Source organism: Pantherophis guttatus, chromosome 4 (assembly GCF_059756535.1).
Source record: "Pantherophis guttatus breed Tessera chromosome 4, ASM5975653v1, whole genome shotgun sequence".
Lineage (NCBI taxonomy): Eukaryota > Metazoa > Chordata > Lepidosauria > Squamata > Colubridae > Pantherophis > Pantherophis guttatus.
In genome coordinates this window covers 25,755,043-25,777,703 of record NC_142066.1, presented here as the reverse complement: position 1 = coordinate 25,777,703, position 22,661 = coordinate 25,755,043, and the positions used below count along the sequence as shown (strand labels likewise).

Below are 22,661 nucleotides of genomic sequence, written 5' to 3'. Positions count from 1 at the left end.
ATATTTTAACTACACTTTAATATCATAACATCATCTGCTTTATGCAACAGTTCCTGCTATGAGTATATGACCTTACCATCTCAGAAGAGATTTTCTGTAAAGCCTTATCACATTTTCAAAAGCCTTTTAGAAATCCATCTGCTCCCCATATTTTAACTGCCATTCCCTGTGTGTTCTCTTGCTCTTTCCGGGACCCCTTTCTGCAGAAGCCCCGGAAATGAAGAAACAACCCTGGGACAGGAAATGGGCCTCTTGCACTCCAACCTTTCTAGTCTGTTTACTTCTTCTTGCCCTTGGCAACCCCCTTGTTAGCAGCAGAACCTTTCTCCAGCTGGATCAGCTTGGCGTTAAACTGGTCCTCTGTGACTTTTAGACGCTGGTCGATGGAAAGGCGCAGCTGGGTTAACTCCTGGTTGAGTTGTGAGACGATGAAGTCCCTCAGGGCAGCCGTGGGACCTATAAATGAGTGAAGCAGAGTGAATTGTAATTCTAACAAAGAGCCCTAGTGGCGCAGTGGTTAGAATGCAGTCTTGCAGGCTGCCAACTGCCAGGAATTCGATCCTGACCAGCTCAAGGTTGATTCAGCCTTCCATCCTTACGAGGTCGATAAAATGAGGACTCAGATTGTTGGGGCAATATTCTGACTTTGTAAACTGCTTAGTCAGGACTATAAAGCACCATGAAATGATATGCAAGTGCTATTCCTATTGCTAATAAGCAACCCAAGAGAAGCACTGCCATCAGCCACTCGGGCTTCTGGTCCCACACTGCCAAAAATCATGTATTACTTAGCATTTATAATTTATAAGATAGAGAACTATTATCTCCCTCCTGAGGCTAAAAGAGAATGGCTATTAATGGCAAAGGGACAATCTAGAGAGCTGTGGATTGTTCGCCTCTGAAACCCCTACACCATACCCTGTGCTTCTGAAGCCCTCCACTTACTTTCTGCAGGGCCCCCAGCTTCCTCCAATTCCTCTTGCAAAGGAGACAGTCCTGCTTCTGTACTCTCAACCATAGCTTCTGTAGAAATGAAAAAGACGCTAAATCTTTTGGCAGCCCTGGAAGAAAAGGGGCGATCAGATAATGCTCTCTTTATTTTTAATCCCATTATTTTATATGATTGGTTGATGTAAGCTAACTCATTTTAGATAAGCCAAACTTGGACGGGAGGGTTATTAGGAAGTTTTGGTCCCTTCGATGTCTTGCGAATTTTGCTCCTGAAAGGAAGAAAGACCACAATCACAGCATACCCACCTTGCACACCCAAGGTTCAAGATTCCTTCCCAAGTGAACGGATCTCACTGATGGAGTTGAGAAAGATACCATCTCCAATCAGAAAGCCTCTTTCAGGAAGAAGAGAACTCAAATCTAGACTGGCCAATGGCTTAAGCCCACATCATGCAACTTTATATGTTTCCAGATCCAACCCATTGGGGGATATGTATTGCTTAGGTGTTTTTCAATCTTGGCAGCTTGAAGATGGGTGGACCAAGTCCCAGAAAGCTATGCCTGATGGTGAATTCTGGGAATTGAAGTCCACCAGTTTTCAAGTTGAAAAACACTATAGTTTATCTATCTTCCCCACTGTTGTTGCCTAGACTACAATGCTCAGTTGCTGAGTTGACTGAGAAGGTTCGGTAAACCAGCCACATCTGGAGGGCATCAGATGGGGGGGAAGGGGGAGAAGCTGTCTTAAGCCATCTTTCCAATGTGATTATCACTAGCTTTAGCTCTATTTGACCTGGGAGGAAGGTTTCCCATCCTGCTCCATTCTTTTTTTTCATCCTCCCAACTTAAAAAAGGAATGGATCAATGTACAGTAGACCTCAAAAGTGAGTTACAAAAGAATCCCAGCCCACCTCAACACTCACCTTCTCCTTTGGGTTCTGGTTCAGGCATCCCAACATAAGTGAATGAGATGTCCAGCCGCACCTATTGATTTAAAGCACAATCAGGGATGTTAAGCCCAGAGAGGTGAACTAATATTTGGATTTCATCTTCTTGAACCTCTATGTTTGGGATGCTCCCTTCATAAAGATGCTGCTCCATTTCGTGGCAACAAAATTCTCAGGAGTAGTCAAACGATGTCAGAGATCACATTTTGTAATTGGGCTGTTTTCCAGAGGGATGTTCTTCTTTTCCCATTGCAAGAAAATGGCAAGAGAACACCGGCCCTTCCCTAGAACTGCTTGGGCCAAAGGAAATCAGCCTTACCTGTGGGGTGAAAGCGTATTTGTAAAGTTTATAGTGACGGAAGTAAGTGTTAATCATGTAGTCGCTTAGGAGCACCAGCTGGTCCTGATTGAAGAGATCGATGCTGAAGGGGGGTCTCTGGAAAGAGAGAAAGAAGGAAAGGAGCCATAGAACCACTGCAAGGAGAGGGGAGGGGAGGAAGGCTCTCTGCAGGGAAGCTTCACTGAAAGCAAGCCACAGGTAGTCCTCAACTTATGACCATGATTGAACTCCAGATTTCTGTTGTTAGATGAGACAATGGTTAAGTGAATTTTGCCCCATTTTACGATCTTCCTTGCCAGAGGTTAAGGGAATCACTGCAGTTGTTAAGTTAGTAACACGATTGTTAAGTGAATCTGACTTCCCCCTTGACTTTGCTGGTCAGAAGATTGCAAAAGGTAATCACATGACCTAGGGACACTGCAACTGTCATAAATAGAAGTCAATTGCTAAGCTTTTGAATTTTGATCACGTGACCGTAGGGATGCTGCAACGGTTGTACATGTGAAAAATTGTCATAAATCACTTTTTTCACTGCAATTTGAATGGTCACTAAATGAACTGTTGTAAGTTGAGGACTACTTGTATGTGGATAAGGCAACATAAATCCACTTTTGGCTTGCCTGGCATTCACACACTCACCCGAATGGAGTGGCAGAACATCAGTTCAGAGAAATATTTATAGCATTCCTCCACATTGGGCAGTGGTGTTTCTACACAAAAATAACATGGTAGGAATAAGCAAAAGATCCACTTTAGCCTCTTTCCTTTCCTCCCCATCCTTCTTTCTGGTTCTAGCCTCACCCTGCTGCCCCGTTCCTCCATATCACCATCTCTGGTGGAGGCCTTTTTCCTTCCACTTCTAGGACTGGCTGCTCTTACTCACAGAGACATTTTCTCATGATGTATCCCCACATAACATCAAAAGGCAAACACAGCACATGGGACTGGCGGTACTATAGCCAGCCTAAGACAAACAGGGTCAGGGCAAACTGCAGAAACGTAATGTGATCTGGACATCTGAAACAACTATTATTTTCTCCCTTATCTCTCGCACAGCCTATTTCACTAATAAAACTCTTAAGTAAATAACGGAATAAGTTGCTTAGAGCTTTGGGACTGAAGCCGTGTAAAAGAGCCCAAATACGCAAGTAACTAAATAAATACAGTTTTCATCTTCTTCCCTCATGTTTCTCCACTCCTACAACCTTCCTTTTTTCGGTCTTTCTCAACATCCAGTTCCTTACCCACACAGGCCTCGTGCACATCCCTCACAATTGAGAAGAAAGCAGAGGTTTGTTCCCGGTTGAAGCTCTGCTCCCGGCTGAACTGGATGGTGTAGAAGTACAAATCTAACAAGATAGCAGAGCGAGGATTTGATTCAAAATCCTTCAGATCAAAGAGGTCAGAGAGGAGCCTGCAGAAAATAGGGGAAATTGAGGGGAAATTGACAGCTTGAACATTCACACCCATTTACCAGCTATTTTCATTACTTGATAATAACCTTTTAAAAAAGTTTCTATGTTTATGGCAAGGCTGGTAGATTTATTTGGTTAGAACTGGCATAATTTCATCTTGGTTTCTTCTGAGTTTAATTGAACCCAATTTAAAATCTCACTGCCACTACTCCAAAATTATGTGTACTTTTTATAGTGTGATTATCTCCTCTGTTAATGAAGGAAGGGAGATAAATCTGTTTATTGCACCACATTATGCTGGGATTCTCAAAAAATCTTTTTTGCAAGATGCTTCATGCTTTGCAACTATGCATCTTATTGTATATAAATACACTTCTGGGTTGGGCTATAGATGAAAAATGGTTTTATTAGTCGCTAGACTGGCAATGAATTTATTGAGATCTTCATTCTATGCATTTCTCATGTTTTGTTCACAAAAGAGATTAAGAAAGCCAGTCATGAAATGTTTCATAATCTTAAACTTGAATCACCTTTTCAGTTCATCAGTTGTTCCAGCATTATTGATGAGGTCCATGGAATGAACATCTAAATATTTCCTGAAACATCACAAAAAAGAAAAGAGAAAAACTAAGAATTGCTAATGTAACACAATTTTTTTTGTTTCTAGCAGTGTGATCTTATACAGGTTTTTTTGAAAATAAGGTCCAAATATGGTAAGTTTAAAGATGCTTACAGTGGATAAAGGATGTAGCCTAGTCAGCCAGAAATTCAATGAACCTCTCTCCATGGATCAACATGCAACTGTCTCTTCTGAATCTCAAGAATGAAAAGCTACTTACCACATACATATTTTTGCCTTATGTGGCTTGGGCTGAAAGAAAAAGATAAGTTTTAGATACATTTTCTGATAGTGTGATGTTTAGTCCATAAGGTCAATTCATTGTTTACTAAAAGCATCAGCAGTACTAATAGCTACATTTTATTGGTAGAACTCTAGATTTAATTCACACACTCATTATGGCCTATAAACCATGTTTCATTCGATAAACATTTATCATCTGATAGATTGCAATAAAGTATTGTCTACTATAACCGTAAACTTATATGTATCTTCACCAGGGTGGATTTGATTTAAATCGAGTTGATTTAAATCACAATTTAAATCATGATTTAAATCACTAGTAAAAAGGCTTGATTTAAATCAACTCGATTTAAATCATAATTTTTAAAGAGAAACTGTCATCTCTGCTACTCCCTTGACCCACTGTTGACTCACCGATAGTCCCAGTGTTGCAGAATATACAGCCTCATGCTACATAACTAAGCTCCATTTCATGCTGAATAAACTAAATTATTTATGTATTTTAAATAGAAAACTATCTTAAAATAAATTCGATAAAAATCAAAAAAATCCAATTTAAATAAAAAAATCTGATTTTTTTGATTTTTTTAAAAAAATCATTGATTTTTATCCATCCTGATCTTCACCTTTTGTGGTGATTAATTATACTTGCACATGTATCTCAAACCAGTGGTGGGTTACTATTAGTTTGCCCCGGATCAGGCAAACTGGTAGCAGTGGCAGCAGGAAGCTCTGCCCACTTGACAGGACGCTTCTGTGCATGCGCAGAAGCATCACACGCCTATGGGAGTGCGTGAGTGCCCACGAGCGAACCAGTAGTGATGGATTTTGAAACCCGTCCGTCTCAGACATCTACTAAGAAGCAGCCTGTGACTTGTAGCATTATGGTTTATTCAACAAGCCATAGTACAAAAAACTCCTATTTATGACTGTTACAGTGTCCTGGGGTCAAATGATCAACTTTTGTGACTTTCTGAGAAGCAAAATCAATGGGGAAGCCAGATTCTCTTAACAACTTTGTTACTAATTTAACAACTGCAGTGGTTCAGTTAACATCTGTGACAAGAAAGGTCATAAAATGGGGCAAAATCTATTTTACAAATCTCTCACTTAGCAACAGAAATTTTGGGCTCTATTGTGGTCATAAATCAAGGATTAGTTGTACTGTATTTCTTCACTGGATAATCCAATGGCTAAATCTTATTTAGTCAGGAGGAACCCACTGATAGCAAGGGTAATAAAACAATTTTCATTAATTTCAACCCTAATTATTTTATTTTAACTGTGGAATAAGCTAAAGATCAATTGACTCGAGTTTTGCCATTTTCACTTTAGCTCCTTCCCAGACGTTTTTTCTATTCGTAACCAGCGGTTGCACGGCAGGCAGACGTTCAACAGGTGAAACTTCCCAGCGATTCTGGATCTGTGGAAGGTGCATTTTTATCCCTCAAATGCCATAACATTCTCAGCCGAGGAAATAATTTATCCAAGATAGCAATTATAACTATTACTTTAATATTAATTTCACGTCTATTTTACCGGCTGGAGACTCTCCGGCCCCATTTCGGCTAGTTGGGCAGCGAGGCTTGGGGAAAAGCACGCGTTGCCATGGCAATCCCTGCTTCAGCCTCTCCGGGCTCCATCAGTAGCAGTGCAATCACGACGGGGTATACTAAGAAGGAGGCGGGACTAGCGAACGCTTCGCCAATCGCAGACATTTTCATTGGGGCGAAAGAAACGGGAGGACTTCCAATTGAGATAGAATATAATAACATAATAAAGTTACAAAAAACTCGGAATGGTTGCCAAGGAGAAAAAAACCATTTCTTTGTCTACCTTGCATAGAATTCATCTCTAACACTTGATAGTCAAATCGCCCCTTGCTACGCAGATGAGAAAACTTAATTCCCTCTCAAACAAAGTCCAATAGAACGGTTGTCTTGACATTTTCTATCTCTATCTCAATATCAATAGAAGGAAAGAGCCAATACGCCAGCGTAGCTATGGTAACACTATCTTTTCCCCCAACGTAGGCTCCAATCAGAGGGGACTTTTATCCAATCGCCTTCTTGTCCCGTCCCCTTCTTCCGACCAAGTGCGGAATAATAATCCCGCCTACTTTCCTACCGTCGTCGAAGAGGTGGAGCGTTGGTCGCCTAGCTAGCACGAGCGCCCGCGTCTGCGCACTGTGCTGAGCGCAGAGCGAGGCCGAAGACGTTGAGTTCCGTTGAGAGCGGAGGCGGAGATTGGGCCTCCGGGAGGAGAGTCGGACGAGCATGCGCAGTAGTTGCGCTGGCGTTGCTTGTCGGCAGCGTCGTAGCGAGCCGAGGGGTATGGAGGAAAGGGACGTCCGTGTGGGCCGGTGAGTGGTTGGGCAGCCTCTCCCTCACCGGGGGCTTTCCTTTCGCCCCCTCTCCTTTGCTACCTCTCCTCACTGAGGTCTCCCGCCTTGCCTAGCTTTCTGCAGACGGACCGTTTCTTCTTATACCGTATTTTAAAATACGCGTTGGGACTGAGACTGCAATTCGTAGCGGATACGGGGGCTTCTTTGGGGAAGTGTCACTCCTGGTGGAAGCAGGAAAGTTAGGAGAAAGGGCAGCCAATACTCAGGTTTTTTTCAGCTCTTTTAAGCAACCCAGATGTTGACAGTCCTTGGCTGTTTCTCTCCCCTTTTCCTCGCCCAAGCTGCCTTCCCCGTCTCTTACCTTTCTTCCAGTTTGGGTGTTTGTGTGTATACACATGTACCTATACATATATATGTGTCTATGTATATATATACACATATGTATTTATCCATATGTGTACGTGTGTACATATATATGTATATGTATATGTATGTATGTATGTATGTATTTCTCTTTAGCCAGGTTCTTCCTATGTAAACCAAGAATTTTATGCAGTCCTAGTTCAATGAAATCACAATCCACTACTTTCTAGGCTTTTTTCAGGCAGCCAGCAAGCACCCTGCTTCCCATTGGGAGACTAAGGAGACTAAGATAGATCTATTTCAGACTTTTCGGATCTATCTTAGTCTCCTTAGTCTCCCAATGGCAGCAGGGTGCTTGCTGGTTGCCTGAAAAAAGCCTAGAAAGTAATGGATTGTGATTTCACTGAACTAGGGCTGCATAAAAATCTTGGTTTACGTAGGAAGAACCTGGCTAAAGAGAAATACACATAAAGGCCTACGAAAAGAAAAGAAAACATACATATATATATGTATGTATATATATGTATGTATGTCTTTGGTTATTCGGGTTTTCTCCTGCATAAAATTGGAAGTGTCTTGGCTTCTAGGAGCATGAAGCTGAAAACACCAGCCTGAAGATGACGAATGAGACTTCGTCGAAACGTCATCAAGACACTTCCACTTTTACGTGGGAGAAAACCCGAATAACCAAAGACCTAGATACAAACACCCGCGAAAACCTCAGAAAACATACACACACACACACACATGTATGTGTGTGTGTGTGTGTATCTCAAATTTATATTTTGCTGATAAATAAAGCGACTGCTTGAGGGCTCCTGGATTGGAACTGAAAGGCTAAAGGGAGCAGAATCCCCCCTCCCACATATTGGGGTACACCAGGTGTCTTGATAGAAAAGCACTTTATATATATAAAGTGTTTTTCTATCGAGACACCTGATCTACCCCAGCATGTGATGTGGGAGGGAGCATACTGCATCCCTTTAGTTTTTCATCTCCAATCCAGGAGCCCTCAAGCAGTCACATTCACGACAAACCATTTTATACCAAATTTCTATTTTGGTGATAAAGAATAAAGGGAGACATATATATATATATATATGTCTTTTTCTTTTTCGTAGGCTTTTAGGTGCATATTATGTGCATATTATGTGCATAACCTGGCTAGAAAGAATATGCATATATATATATACATACATACATACATACACACACAAACATATACATATATATATACACACGCACACGGTATGTGTGTATATATTCACACACACACATACATACATACACATACATACATACACTGCCCCTCTACCCTACAAGGTGATTTTGGGCTGCAATTTCCCTTATTCCTTCTCTTTTCACTCTTCCCAGTTTTGTACTTCATCCGTACAATATTTAATAGCACCCACCCACCTGCTCGTATTTTTAAAAAAACACAGAATGGAGCAGGTTTGTGCTTAAAAAAAAACGCCATGCATTTTAAAAAATTTAATGCAATTTTAATGCAGTTTTTAATTTATCGCTTTAGTACTGGTGGAATGCTCCTCCCCCCTCCATGAAATTTGACTGGTCTCAATCCTGACAGCCTTTGGAAAGGCTTTGAAAATCTGATTGATGGACCAGAATGTGAGATTTGTTGGTGGACCCCAGCATTGTTGTTTTGTTCTTATTGATTTTGGGTTGTTTTGTTATTAAGGCCTTTGAAATTGTTTTTATTGATGTATGCTGCCTAAAGTTGCAAATTGGGTGCCCAAATCAATTCTAAAAATAAAATATGTTGCTACAGTCCCTGATTTTGTTCATGTTCTCCATCAAAAGTTCTGTGATGGGGCTTGTTTATCCCTCTTCTGGTCAGGTTTAGGCCAGTGATTTATTTGTTTATTTTATTTACTACATTTAGAAATCATCCATGTCCCTCACATATAAATATAATATAAGGTAGATTAAAACAAGAATAAAATATTTAAAATTCAGAATTAAAAGATTGAGGAAGGCTTTTAGACATTATATTCATTAAATATCATTCTAGGCTGCTTTTGGAGTAATTTCAACTTTTTCTCTTTTTTAGCTGAACAGCTGCCTCTTTGGCTAACTGCCTGATTCTTGGGTTCAGACCCATTGCTGAAAGTCACCATGTCAGGAGCTGGAAGCAAGCGGGCTGCTGGAGATGGAGGAGCAGGGCCTCCTGAGAAAAAATCCAACCGGGAGGAGAAGACCACTACAACGCTTATTGAACCAATCCGGCTTGGAGGCATCTCTTCCACGGTGAGGGATTTGGGGATTGAGTGCGGAGTGATAAAATCTGTGGCAGTTTATTTTAGAATCCAGCATTAGGAAGAAATATTGAGGACACTTGCACATAAAGACATAGCCCGTATTTGTAAAATGGGAATTCAGGATATTAGGAAATTGCAAATAAATAAATAAATAATAATTATAGAGCAAGGCGAGAAAAACCCTTTGCCTGAAAACCGACATAGGCCCAACTATTTTAGTAGCATCTAAACTATTGGAATACCAATAGTTAAAAGCTCTCTCTCTTTCTCTTTCTCTTTCTCTCTCTCTTTCTCTCCCTCTCCCTCTCTCTTTTTCTTTCTCTTTCTCTTTTAATAATTGAGATACAACATTTTGACCTACCTTCTGAACCATATAGACTTAAGACTCTGCCTATGTTGACTGGCTTATGAACCAGATCAGGTCTTAGATCTTATGCTGTGAAAGGTTCATTAAAAATGGTGGGAGGGAGTGGCTAATGGTTTATCCTATCTGAAGTATGTTAGTCTTGTTTTTGACAATCATGTTTATTTTTAAGGAGCAAAAGAGATTGGTTCATGAATTTGTTATCAATGTATTGCTAATATGATGGAAAAGCAAATGAGGAAAAAGCAGACATGTAGACAGGAATCTCTCGTGTGGAAGATTTGGGTATGATCATGATATAATATTGTAAGGTCCCAAATGTACTTGAGTCACCAGAATGCCAAAGAAAGAGACTCAAGACGAGGCTTGGAGAAGCAGATTTTATTTATGGCGAAAAACAAAATACTCGGTGGGACTATATCCAGAACATACAGATAAAATGCATATGAGGAAATAGCCACCCCTTGGGAAAATTATGGCATCCTTTTATACCTTCAGAGGCATTAGCTTAATACTCAATTCTGGCCCCCTGGTCCATGCCTTTCCTGTAGTCCAGCATTAACTGTGCAGCAAGGAGCAGGGGCAGGGGGGCTGAGCGCCTAGCAACAGAGAGCTGGGTGTGTAGCAACCCCGCTTCTTGAGATATTCACCAGGCACGGAGTGGTACAGAAAAACAAGATAATATAGAGTGGAGATCACTGCTAGAAGCAAATGGCAGAAGCAATTCTAATTCTTAGCAAAGCAATTCTTACAGTAGCAAAACAGCAACTCAAACCAATTCTACTGACACTACTATTATGTCCCACTAATTCTACCTGTTTTTTATTATTATTATTATTATTATTATTATTATTATTATTATTATTATTATTATTATTTTGTCCCTTCAATATGCTTGATATTCATCTTAGTTTGATGCTCTCTAGATCTCTTGGACTACAGTGGCCATAATCTGCTGGCAAGGCCATTGGTTAGGGATGAGGGGAAGTACAGAGGTATAGATTTGTGGGTTCAATAGTTGGAATGTAGAATTGTTTTTTAGAGAGGATTTCATTCTTGGATGTGACTTGGGGTGGTTGTGCTTGCAGGAGGAGATGGACCTCAAGGTGCTTCAGTTCAAGAATAAGAAGATAGCAGAACGTCTGGAGCAGCGGCAAGTGTTTGAGGATGAGCTGCGTGAGCGCATAGAGAAGCTGGAGAAGAGGCAGGCCACTGATGATGCCACTCTCTTGATTGTCAACCGCTACTGGAAGCAGGTTAGAGAGCCATCCGGGCTGATCTCGTGTTACTCCTTTCAGCTTCTAATCCATAAATTAACATACCAGGGGGAATCTTAAAGGTTTCAGCAAGATGTCTAGGGGCAAAAAGAAAACTGCTGCTGTTGTGGGTCCTTAAATTTCTCTCTGCTAGGCAGAATCAGAATAGAAAGTCCTCAATTTACAGCTGCAATAGAATGTGTGTGTTACAGTTATAAATTGTAACAGTTGTAAAGTCATCACGTAACCGACTTGATTTTATGGCCTTTTTTTGCTGTGTCGTTAAATGAATTGTCATGGTCATTAAATGAATCCTTGGTTGTTAAGCAAATACTGCACTTTTTTTTATTTAAAAAGTTTTAACAATCATTACAACAATTTTCCCCCCTCCCACCCCCCCATCCCCCCTCTCCCTCCAACCCCCCTCCCCCCCGACACCTACCCCCCAGACTTCCCAGAGCAAAAATGGTATAGCATAACAAACATAAGCTAAAATAAGCTAACTTTCTGTAGTCTCCAAACTCTCCCTTGCTCTTTAACTCCCCTTTCAACTAACTAAATATATTCAAAAAGGAAATATAGATTTCATTCATAAGCTATTTGAAACTTTTTAGTCCGATATTTGTTTTGAATATAGTCAATCCATCTTCTCCATTCCAATATATATCTTTCATTTGAATAGTCCTTCAAATACGCTGAAATTTTAGCCATCTCTGCTAAATTCACTACTTTTAGTGTCCATTCTTCAATAGTAGGCAAGTCTTCCTTCTTCCAGTACTGTGCCACCAAGAGTCTGGCTGCTGTTTTTAAATTTAAAATCAACTTAGTCTTTATAACAGTACAATCTGTAATTATGCCTAACAAAAAGAACTGTGAAGTAAATTTTATCTTCTTTTTGAGAATATTTTGAATAATCCGCTATATTTTTATCCAAAATGTCTTAATTTTTTTACATGTCCACCATATATGATAATACGTGGCATCATCATATTCACATCTCCAACACTTAGATTGCACACTTGGATACATATAGGCTAGCTTTTTAGGATCCAGATGCCATCTATAAAACATTTTATAAAAATTCTCTCTTAAGTTTTGGGCTTGCGTGAACTTCACATTTCTAACCCATATTTTTTCCCATGTTTCCATCATTATTGGTTCTTCAATATTTTGTGCCCACTTTATCATACAGTCCTTAACTAACTCTGTTTCTGAATCTATTTCTACCAACACATTATACAACATTTTTATATGCATTTGACTTTGATCTCTAATCTGTTTTACCAAGTTCTCCTCATTTTGCAGAAAACCAATTTTCTGATCTTCTCTCCATCTAGCTTTGCTCTACACTTATATTCTCTATCGCGTGTCTGGGTATTGCCCACAATGGTAACTTCTCGTTTAGTTTATACTTGTACTTTTTCCAGTTACGCAATAGAGCATTCCTTAATATATGACTTTTAAAAGTCTTGTCCACTTTCTTATCATATAATAAATAAGCATGCCACCCGTAAACCAAATCATATCCCTCAATATTCAATATTCTTTCTTCTGTTATATTCATCCAATCACTCATTGCTGATAGAACAGCTGCCTCATAATAAAGTCTTAAGTTAGGCATTTTGAGACCTCCTCTTTCACGTGTATCCTGCATTATTTTTTGTTTTATTCTCGTCTCTTCCCTGCCCAAACAAAATTATTAATACCCTTCTGCCATATCTTCAAATTCTCATCTTTTTTAAGTAGGTATCATTTGAAAAAGAAACAAAAACTTAGGCAAAACATTCATTTTTACTACTGCTATTCTTCCTAACAAGGATAAGTGTAATTTTTTCCAGTTTTCCATCTCTCTCTGTATTTTTTGCCACAACGATCATAATTATACTTAAATAATTTCATATTTGATGTCATAATATAGACCCCTAAATACTTAACTTTTTTTACAATTTAAAATCCTGTTAATCTTTCTAATTCTTCTTTTTGATTTATAGTCATATTTTTAGTTATCTTCGTTTTCCCTGCATTTATTTTAAATCCAGATACTTGTCCATATTTATTAATTATATCCATTAGACCTACAACCGACTGTAGTGGTTGGGTTAAAGTAACAACCAAATTGTCTGCGAATGCTCGTAATCTATAGTCATACTGCCTAATCTTAATTCCACTTATTTTGTCCGACCCACGTATCTTACTTAACAAAAATTCCAAAGTCAAAATAAACAATAATGGAGACAAAGGGCATCATTGTCTTGTTCCTTTTTCTCTATTAAAAGTATCTGTTAAACTACCATTAATTATTATTTACACTGTTTGTTTCTGATATATTGCCTTAATAGATTTTGTGAAATGTTCCCTAAACTGCATCTTTTCTATTATTTTCAATAAAAATTGCCAATTCAATGGATCAAATGCTTTCTCTGCATCAAGAAATATCAGCACCTCAGGGATTTGGTTGTTCTTCCCCAAATAGGTTAACAACTTGCCTTACATTACTCTTCATTTGTCTACCATTTATAAAACCAGTTTGATCATTATGAATCATTTGTTGCATGACTGTCATTAACCTATTTGCTAATATTTTAGCAAAAATCTTGTAATGTGTATTTAAGAGTGATATGGGCCTATAGTTTTTTGGCTGGGTGTGGTCTTGCTCCTCCTTTGGAATCAAAGAAATATAAGCTGTCCTCCAAGATGGAGGTACATCTCCTCCAGATTGTATATTAGTAAATAATTCTTTAAGTGGTCCCACCATTTCTAAGTGCAAATGTTTATAATAAGCAGCTGTCAAGTCATCCATCCAAGGAGCTTTACCCGCTTTCAACTGCTTAATTGCAAACAATCTCCTCAGTGGTTATTGGTCGATTTAAACCCTCCCTTTGCTCTTTTGTAATTGTAGGAATATTCTCTTTCTTTAGATATCTATCTATATCTGTACCTTGAATTTTATCACCAGCATACAACCTCGTATAAAATTCTAAAAATGCTTTTTTAATCATATTTTGCTGATAAACCTCTTTACCTTTATATTCTATTTTCTCTATGGTCTGTGACTTTTTTTTTTTTTAATTTGATTTATATGCCGTCCTTCTCCGAAGACTCAGGGCGGCTTACAATGTGCTCAGCAATAGCCTTCATCCTTTTGTATATTTATACAAAGTCAGCTTATTGCCCCCACAAACTGGGTCCTCATTTCACCTACCTTAGAAAGGATGGAAGGCTGAGTCAACCTTGAGCCTTGGCGAGATTCGAACCCTGCAGTAATTGCAGGCAGCTGGTCTTAATAAGCTTAATAACAGGGTGCCTTAAACCCCTGTACTACCAAGGCTCTTTTTTTTCCTTAACAAATATGCTAACCACCTCCCTGGTTTATTAGCATTACAAAAAATATTATGGTTAGCATATTGCAAATTAGTTGCGACCTGATCTGCCATTAACATATTAAATTGCCCTCGCAATAAATTAATTGCCTCTTATTTTCTTATCTGCTAGATTCAATATCAAAGCTTGTTCTTTTTTTCTGATTTCCTCTTCTAAATCCTTCTTTTTTTTTCCTGTTTGTGTCTATATTTATTATTCAAATATATCAAAATGCCTCTCATATATGCTTTACTTGCATCCCAAACCATTTCCATAGATGTATCCTTATGCATATTTATAATAAAAAATTCATAAATTTTTTACATTCTTTTACATTTTCCTCATATCTAAACAGATTTTCATTTAACCTCCAAGACTTCTTAGATCCCCTTCCATACTCTAATTCCATCCGGACTGGACTATGATCCGTTAAAACTCTTGGATAAATCTTTGTCTTCTTCACTCTGGAAAAGAAATCATTTGTAATTAATATAAAATCAACCCTTGAGAAAGATTGATGTCTATCAGAAAAAAAAGGTAAAGTATTTTTCTTCGGGGTTTCTCTCACGCAGATATCTCTCAGTTCCATATCCTCCATCATTTCAAAAAACGATTTTGGCAATCTGACACGCGTTGAAATGTTCTGCAAGAGCCCCTTATCTTTTTTATTGTCCAAAACTCCATTCCAATCACCTAATAAAATACATGATTTATAGTCCCATTGTAATAACTTGGAATGTAAAGGCTTATAAAAATTTTCTTGTTGTTGGTTTGGTGCACAGACTCCAATTAAAAGTATTTTTTCTCTTTTTATTAAAAGTTCAATTGCTATAAATCTTCCTTGATCATCTGCTTCAATTAATTTGGCAATTAAGTCTTTTTTTAGGTATATAATTATACCATTCTTCTTCTCAGGAGCAGATGCAACAAAATGTATACCTAACCTTGCATTTATTAAGTATTTTTGATCTTTACTTCTTTAACGGAGTCTCTTGTAAACAAATTACATCATTTTTAAACTGTTTCAAATAATGAAATATTTTTCTCCTCTTTTGTGGTGAATTTAGACTATTGACATTCTAGGTCAAAAATCTAGTTGCCATTCTTGGCCCCCTAAAGCACTTGGAGCATCTGCTGGAAATCTCCATGCATTTTACTTTTTGGCTTTGTTCCTCCCACTGCTTCTGTTTTTGTAGTATCTTGAATCATTTGAAGTTGTTGCACTCTTAATTCTTCTTGATGCTTGGCTGCTGCTTGAGTCGGTCTTTGATCCTTAGGTTCTTCTATCTCCAAAGCTTGAACAGTAGTCGAAAATTGTATTAATTCTTCTTGAATAATCAAATCACCCTTTTGGGCCTGTGCCAACAATTCTTCTTTCTCCCCCTTTCTTGCCCCCTCTATTTCCGTCTTCCTTCTAGCTTCCTGGGGCTGAGGGCATCCAGCCTTTAATACATTGGTATAGAAATCTCTTGCCTTCCACACTGACTTGAGACGGTATCTTTCTCCTGAATAATTCACCACTAGACCAGCTGGAACTTCCAATCTATACTGTATCTGACGGTATCTCAGTTCTTCCATCAGAAAGGTATAATCCTTTCTGGCTCTCAACATTTTGGGGGGAATTTCTTTCAGTGTTAAAACCTCCTGCCCCTGCACTTGAAGTTTATTTTTAAAAGTGACTTGTAGGATTTCATTGCATAGTCTCCTTGTTGTAAAACAAACTACAATGTCTTTTGGTAGATGTTTCTATCTGGCCACCCATGAATTGACACGATAAATTTTGTCAATTTGCCATTCAAAATTTGCTTTTTGATCTTCCATTATCTGTGCAAATGCTTCTGAAAAGATCTCTCTCAAATTCTCTTGTTTATTTTCCTTTAGGGCTCTTATTCTCAGAACAAATTCCATGTCTCTATATTGTATCATTATCACATCCGCCTCTGCTCTTTCCATCTTGTCCTGGACCTCCCCCATTTTATTTTCCAAGTTCTCATTAGACTGCTTAATTTCTTCCACTTTTTCATCTATTGCTTCAATGTGTCCTGCCAATCCTTGTACTGCCATAATAATATCTTCTCTAATTTCTTGGTTTCGTTTTTGTATAGTCTCTTTGACCTGAGCTATCTCTTCAGCAACTTCTCGAGTTTGCTCCTGAAACATTGAAGCAATTTTTTTTTCTGTAATAGAGGCTTGTGTTTTGAGGGCTTCCTGCAACATTTCAAATGTTAATATTGTTGGTTCTGTTGGAACAGAGAGAGATTGCAATCTGGATGTTTGAGCTGGCGAAGTCCCAGCACTTTTGGGGACAATAGCCTTAATTTGTTTTGAAGCCATTTTTAGTTTCCAATTTAAATTTAATCAGCTGCCAGAACAGTAGATCCACCAAATCCAGAAATCAGTCTATAAATAATATCAATCCTTTTTTTAAAAAAATCACTGCTGTAATCTTTGATCTTCTCCTTTTTTTTAAAAAAAAGCAACAACACAAATCTCTGATTTTGAACAGGGGCTGCCAACTCTAAAAGAAACTTTCCTTTTTAACTTTCGCTTTCATGCACCATTAAAGCTCAATCGCCATCTTGGTTTCACTTTCTCCCCTTAATAAGTCAGAAGGAAGTAATACTCATTTGGAGTAAAGTTCAGTACTTGCAGATCTAATCTCTCCTGAGTTTGCTCAGCTCCCATTGTTTGCAATGGGACATTTTTTGCCTAAAACATGAAGCAAATCGCAGTTATTGTGTCAGAGTTTCTTGCAAAGATCAAATCCAGAAGCACACACAGATAAACTGATGCAGCAGGATTCATTAACTTCTTTATATACACAATAATACATGAAGTAAATTTACAATACCAACAGCAGATTCACAGTTTCATTTCAGCTCAGATCAGCAGGCAGGTTGTTTCTCTGCACAGACTAAGAAGCTGCAGACTAAGACATGCCCTGGCTCCAGTCTGTCTCAGCTCCCAATTGGCTGACTTAGTTATTATGCCTATTCATTGGCTGACCTTGTTACCATGTCTTCCCAGTCATGAATATTCTGACATATTGGACTGCGAGACACTGTAAATGTGAGCCCATTGCCAAGTGCCCGAAATGTCATGTGATTTTTTTAAAAAAGATTTTTATTTTTAAACATACAATTCATCATTAATCAGTGTAACATCTGGGTATGAATTTTTTTGTGTCATCATATTCAATATTACCATCATTTTCTTAGTACATATTTATCTTTCTTCTTACATTTAAATTTAATGTATTACAACATATTTTTCCCATGTTCCTTATTTTTACATTGTCTATTGTCTATATTCAATCTCTATCCATTGATAAAATTGCCCCCATATGTAATACTCTGATTCTTCCTTCCCTCTAATTACTAATGTTAATCTACTCATTTCTGCACATTCTAATATTTTCTTAATTAGCTCTCCCTTTGTAGGAATTTTTTCTTCTTTCCAATTTTGTGCAAATTCTTGCTACCATTATTACATGTATAATCAAATATGTATTTTCTTTACTAAATTTACAGCTCCGATTTAAGATCAATGTGTTGCTGTATCATTTTCTCTAACCAAATTTGAATTTTTGCCCAATAATTTCTCGCTTCTGGACATGTCCACCACATGTGATAGTACGATCCCGATGTCTGCTACAATTTCCAACATTTCGTTGATTTATCTTTGAACATTTTTGCCAATCTTTTTGGTGACATGTGCCATCTATTAATCATTTTATACAAATTCTCTTTATATGTTGTTGCCATTGTTAATTTGTAATTTCTTTTCCATAATTGCTGCCATTTATCTAATTCTGTTGTATATCCAATTTTTTTTGCCCATGCTATCATTGTTTCTTTTACTTGTTCTTCTAATTTAACTCCAAGTAAATAACTATAGAATTTTTAAATAATTTTCTCATCTGTTCCTATGAGTATCTCATCCAATTCTCATCATCTCCAAGTAAAAACCATATAGCTTTGCATCTTTTTCATATCTCAATTGTATTTACAGTTGTATATACTACTCCATAACAATCCTTTGTTCTACTAGTTCTTATTTCGTTTTCAATTCCCCCTTTTCTGATAGAATATCTTTATATCTGATAATATTCCCCATATTAATAATATTTGGATGTACTAATGCTTCCATTGTTGAAAGCCATGTTGGTATTTTCAAATAATGTTTTTCTCTAACCTTCTCCCATACCAATAATAAAGCATTCCTTACATAATGTCTTTGAAAATAGCTATGCTTCTTATTTTTCCCATACCATAAAAAAGCATGCCAACCTAATTGTAAATTGTGCCCCTCCTAAGTCAATAACCTTGTATTTCTGCTGCTGTTTGATAGTATAATTCCCAGTTTGGTAGTCCAAATCCTCCCCTTTGTCTTGCATCTTGTAACATTTTCATGTTGATTCTCGCTATTTTCCCCTGCCATATAAATTTCATTATCATTCTATTCAGATTTTCAAAATATTTTTTTCCAGTTTTATTGGTATTGTTTGAAATAAAAACAACAATCTAGGAAATATATTTATCTTAACCACAGCTATTCTTCCCATTAATGATAATTGCAAATTTTTCTTTAAAAAAAAAAAAATCTTTATTTACATTTCATTTAAAAAGAAAGGACAAACAACATAAAATGACAAACATAACAATGCAACAATAAATATATGAACTTCCATATAGTACCCTAGTAAACACGTATTCGGTACTATAACTCTAAATTATATTCCGGAGAAGGCAGAACATCTTATATCTCTTAATACATCACTTAGGTCTATCCGACCACACTTGTCTTATATAGTATATATTATATACTATATAGTATATATTTCTCTTCCAATACCAGTCCAAAATATCCCAACAGAGGAGGCTATTATAAAAAATTTTTTTGGAATGTGCGGAAGTGGATACGCTAACTAAAAAGTTACAGGATAGAGAGCAAACACAAGTAGGTTTAGTTTGGGACAAACTCTATAAATGGTTAGAAAAGAGGAATTTATAACCCACATTAGATGAGGACTGGTATTGGAAGATAATTGCAAATTTTTCCATCTCTCCAAATCTGTCTCGATTTGTCCTTTCAATTTATAGTAATTATCTTTAATTGTTACAAACCTTGCTGTTAGTTGTATTCCTAAATACCTTACCTTTTTAGTAATCTGAATATCTAGTTTCTTCATTACATCCTTTTTCTGTTTCTCTGTGATACTTTTCACCAATATTTTTGTTTTATCTTAATAAAACATAATAAAATTTTCAACCTTGCTACTTCTCTGTATTCTTCTATTTGTTCTATCAGTCTGGGTCCTACTTCTTGAGGCTCCTCTAAAATAAACACTAGATCATCTGCAAATGCTTGTAGTTTCTATTCTTCTTTTTAAATTTTCATCCCTTTTATCTTTTCATTTTGTCTTATATTTTTATTTATCACCTCTAATGTCAACACAAATAGCAATGGAGATAGAGGACATCCCTGCCTTGTTCCTTTCATAATATTAGCCTTCTCTGTCATATCTCTATTTATTATCACCTTTGCAGATTGTTTATTATAAACTGCCTCATATTTATAAATATGATTATTTATAAATCTTCCCCCAAAGTCCATAGTCTGCAATTGTTTTATCATAAATTGCCAGTTCACATTATCAAAAGCCTTCTGTGCGTCTAGAAACATCAATGCCATTTGCTTTTCTGGGTGTACTTCATAATATTCCAAAGTATTTAAGATTGTCCTTATATTGTCTATGATCTGTCTCTTTGGTAAGAAACCATTTTGATCAGTGTGAATAAATTCATTTAACAATCTCTTCAATCTATTTGCCATTATTGATGCAAATATTTTATAATCCGCATTTAACAAGGAGATCGGTCTATAATGTTTAATTTGTTGTAAATCTGTGTCTTCTTTCGATATAAGAGTAATATATGCCTCTATCCAAGATTGGGTATTTTTGCATTTACTAAAAGTTCATTAAATACTTTCAACATTGTATTGCTTATTACATCCTGTAATATTTTGTACAACTCTGCTGGCAAACCATCTAGACCAGTGATGGCTAACCTTTTTGCCATCGCGTGCCAGGAGGGGGGAGGTGGGGGAGGGTCGCGCGCTCATGTGCCCACGCGCATGCGTGAGCAACCCCCTCCCCCCCGCTCCTGGCACATGATGGCCTGGTAGGCCCGTTTTTCTTTCTTACCTGGTTCCAGATCCTCTCTGTGTATCTGGGAAGGGCGAAAACAGCCTTTCCCACTCCCTTGGAGGCCCTACGGAGGCTGAAAGGGCCCATTTCCAAGTCTCGGTGGGACAGGAAGTGACATTTTTTGCTGTCCCCAGCGTCCAGAACCTCTCTAGGAGTTTCTAGGAGCCTCTCTAGGAGTCTCTAGGAACCTCTCTAGGAGTCTCTGGAGGCTGGGGACAGGAAAAAAGTCACTTCCTGTCCCACCGGGAGTCGGGAAATGGGCCCTTTCAGCCTCCGTAGGGCCTCCAAGGGAGTGAGAAAGGCTGTTTTCGCCCTTCCCAGATACAAAGAGGGGATCTGGAGCCAGGTGAGAAAGAAAAACGGGCCTTCCCCACCCCGCCCCCAGGCCCTCCAGAGGCAGGAAACAGCCTGTTTCCCTACTTCTGGTGGGCCCAGAAGGCCCGAAAATCAGCTGGCCGGCGCGTGCATGCGCCCCAGAGCTGAGCTGGCGTGCCCACTAATATGGCTCCATGTGCCACCTGTGGCACGTGTGCCATAGGTTTGCAATCACGGATCTAGACCCTGCGTTTCACCATCCTTTTGTTTTTTAATCCCGTCTGTTAATTCCATCATTGTTATTCTTTCTTCCAAAGCTTTCTTATATTTTTCTGCTATTTTAGGTAATTCAGACTTTTCTAAGTATTGCTTTATCTTCTCTTCACATATTATCTTTTGTATATAGAGTTTCTCATAGTATTTCTGTACTATTTTCTTCTTTTCCTCATTTTATTTATTTATTTATTTATTTATTAAATTTATATACCGCCCTATTCCTAAGGGACTCAGGGCGGTGAACAGCGAACGATAAAAATACATTTAATACAAATGTTAATAAAAAAAAACCAATTAAAATATACTAAACACTCTGGTCCTAGATAATTCAAGACATCCCAGTTTAAAATAAAATCAAAAAGCAATATAAAGGGAAAGTTAGGTCAAGCCGGCCTGCTGAAACAGGAATGTTTTGAGGGCACGGCGGAAAGTGCGCAGATCCGGAATCTTATGTATCTCTGGGGGGAGCTCGTTCCAGATGGTGGGTGCCCTCACAGAAAAGGCTCTCCCCCTGGGGGCCGCCAGTCGACATTGTTTGGCTGACGGCACCCTGAGAAGCCCCTCTCTATGGGAGCGTACTGGCAATAACATAAAGTTCCTTCCTCATCCTTTAATTGATTAATTAGTTATTTTTCTCTTTCCTTTTTCATTTCATAAGCCAACCATCTACCTGGCTTATTAGCATTTTCAAAAAAGTTTTGTTTTGACATCTTTATTTTATTTGCCAAGTCCTCTTTTTCAATTAAATTCATTTCATGTTTTTTCAAATCCATTTGATTTTTAATCCTCTTATTTTGTGTGTCTTTTTGTAATTCCATCTCTAACTTCCTGTATTCCTCTTCCAATTTTCTTTTCTTTTTATTTTTTTTTCCCAAATAAGTCATTGCCAATCCTCGAATGTATGCTTTCGCTGTATCCCACACATTTTGCAGTGAGATATCTTCCTTTTTATTTTCCCTGAAAAAGAAAACCAATTCTTCCTCCATATATTGTTGAAATTCTTTTTCATTTAATATTGTTTGATTCAAAGCCTATCTTAATCTCTTTCTCTGTCCCTTCCATGTGATTGTAATCGGGTTATGATCTGCTCAAATGCTTGCTTCAATATTTATATTTTGCACATTAACTAATAAATCTTGGTAGTACAGTGGTCTAAGGCACCCTGTTATTAAGCTGGTTATTAAGACCAGCTGCCTGCAATTACTGCAGGTTCGAATCTCGCCAAGGCTCAAGGTTGACTCAGCCTTCCATCCTTTCTAAGGTAGGTAAATTGAGGACCCAGTTGTGGAGGCAATAAGCTGACTTTGTATAAATATACAAAAGGATGAAGGCTATTGCTGAGCACATTGTAAGCCGCCCTGAGTCTCCGGAGAAGGGC

General features: G+C 37.9%; 2 protein-coding genes across 5 annotated transcripts in view; one reads left to right on the top strand and one right to left on the bottom strand.

Annotated features, from left to right (window-relative positions):
* On the bottom strand, nucleotides 1-6,793 carry CFAP119 (cilia and flagella associated protein 119). 4 transcript variants are annotated; one of them, XM_087891791.1, is made up of 9 exons: nucleotides 6,643-6,793; nucleotides 4,493-4,524; nucleotides 4,184-4,249; nucleotides 3,483-3,652; nucleotides 2,878-2,948; nucleotides 2,218-2,334; nucleotides 1,875-1,935; nucleotides 946-1,023; nucleotides 1-456 (listed from the first exon to the last, which is right to left on the bottom strand). In XM_087891791.1, exons 2-9 carry the CDS (start codon nucleotides 4,495-4,497, stop codon nucleotides 278-280), a joined length of 747 nt encoding a protein of 248 aa, XP_087747917.1. In that variant the 5' UTR covers nucleotides 4,498-4,524; nucleotides 6,643-6,793; the 3' UTR covers nucleotides 1-277. The 4 variants fall into 4 exon arrangements, with proteins under 4 accessions (XP_087747917.1, XP_034275676.1, XP_034275674.1 ...); XM_034419785.3 differs by having other exon boundaries at nucleotides 4,387-4,524; nucleotides 6,055-6,708; XM_034419783.3 differs by having other exon boundaries at nucleotides 6,055-6,656.
* A 2-nt stretch (nucleotides 6,794-6,795) lies between these two features.
* RNF40 (ring finger protein 40) overlaps nucleotides 6,796-22,661 on the top strand; it is a 41,865-nt gene continuing 25,999 nt past the window's right edge. The window contains exons 1-3 of the mRNA XM_034419782.2: nucleotides 6,796-6,877; nucleotides 9,294-9,490; nucleotides 10,954-11,121. Of these exons, the coding sequence (XP_034275673.1) occupies nucleotides 9,359-9,490; nucleotides 10,954-11,121 (300 nt within the window). The 5' untranslated portion in view covers nucleotides 6,796-6,877; nucleotides 9,294-9,358. The remainder of the gene's footprint in view (nucleotides 6,878-9,293; nucleotides 9,491-10,953; nucleotides 11,122-22,661) is intronic.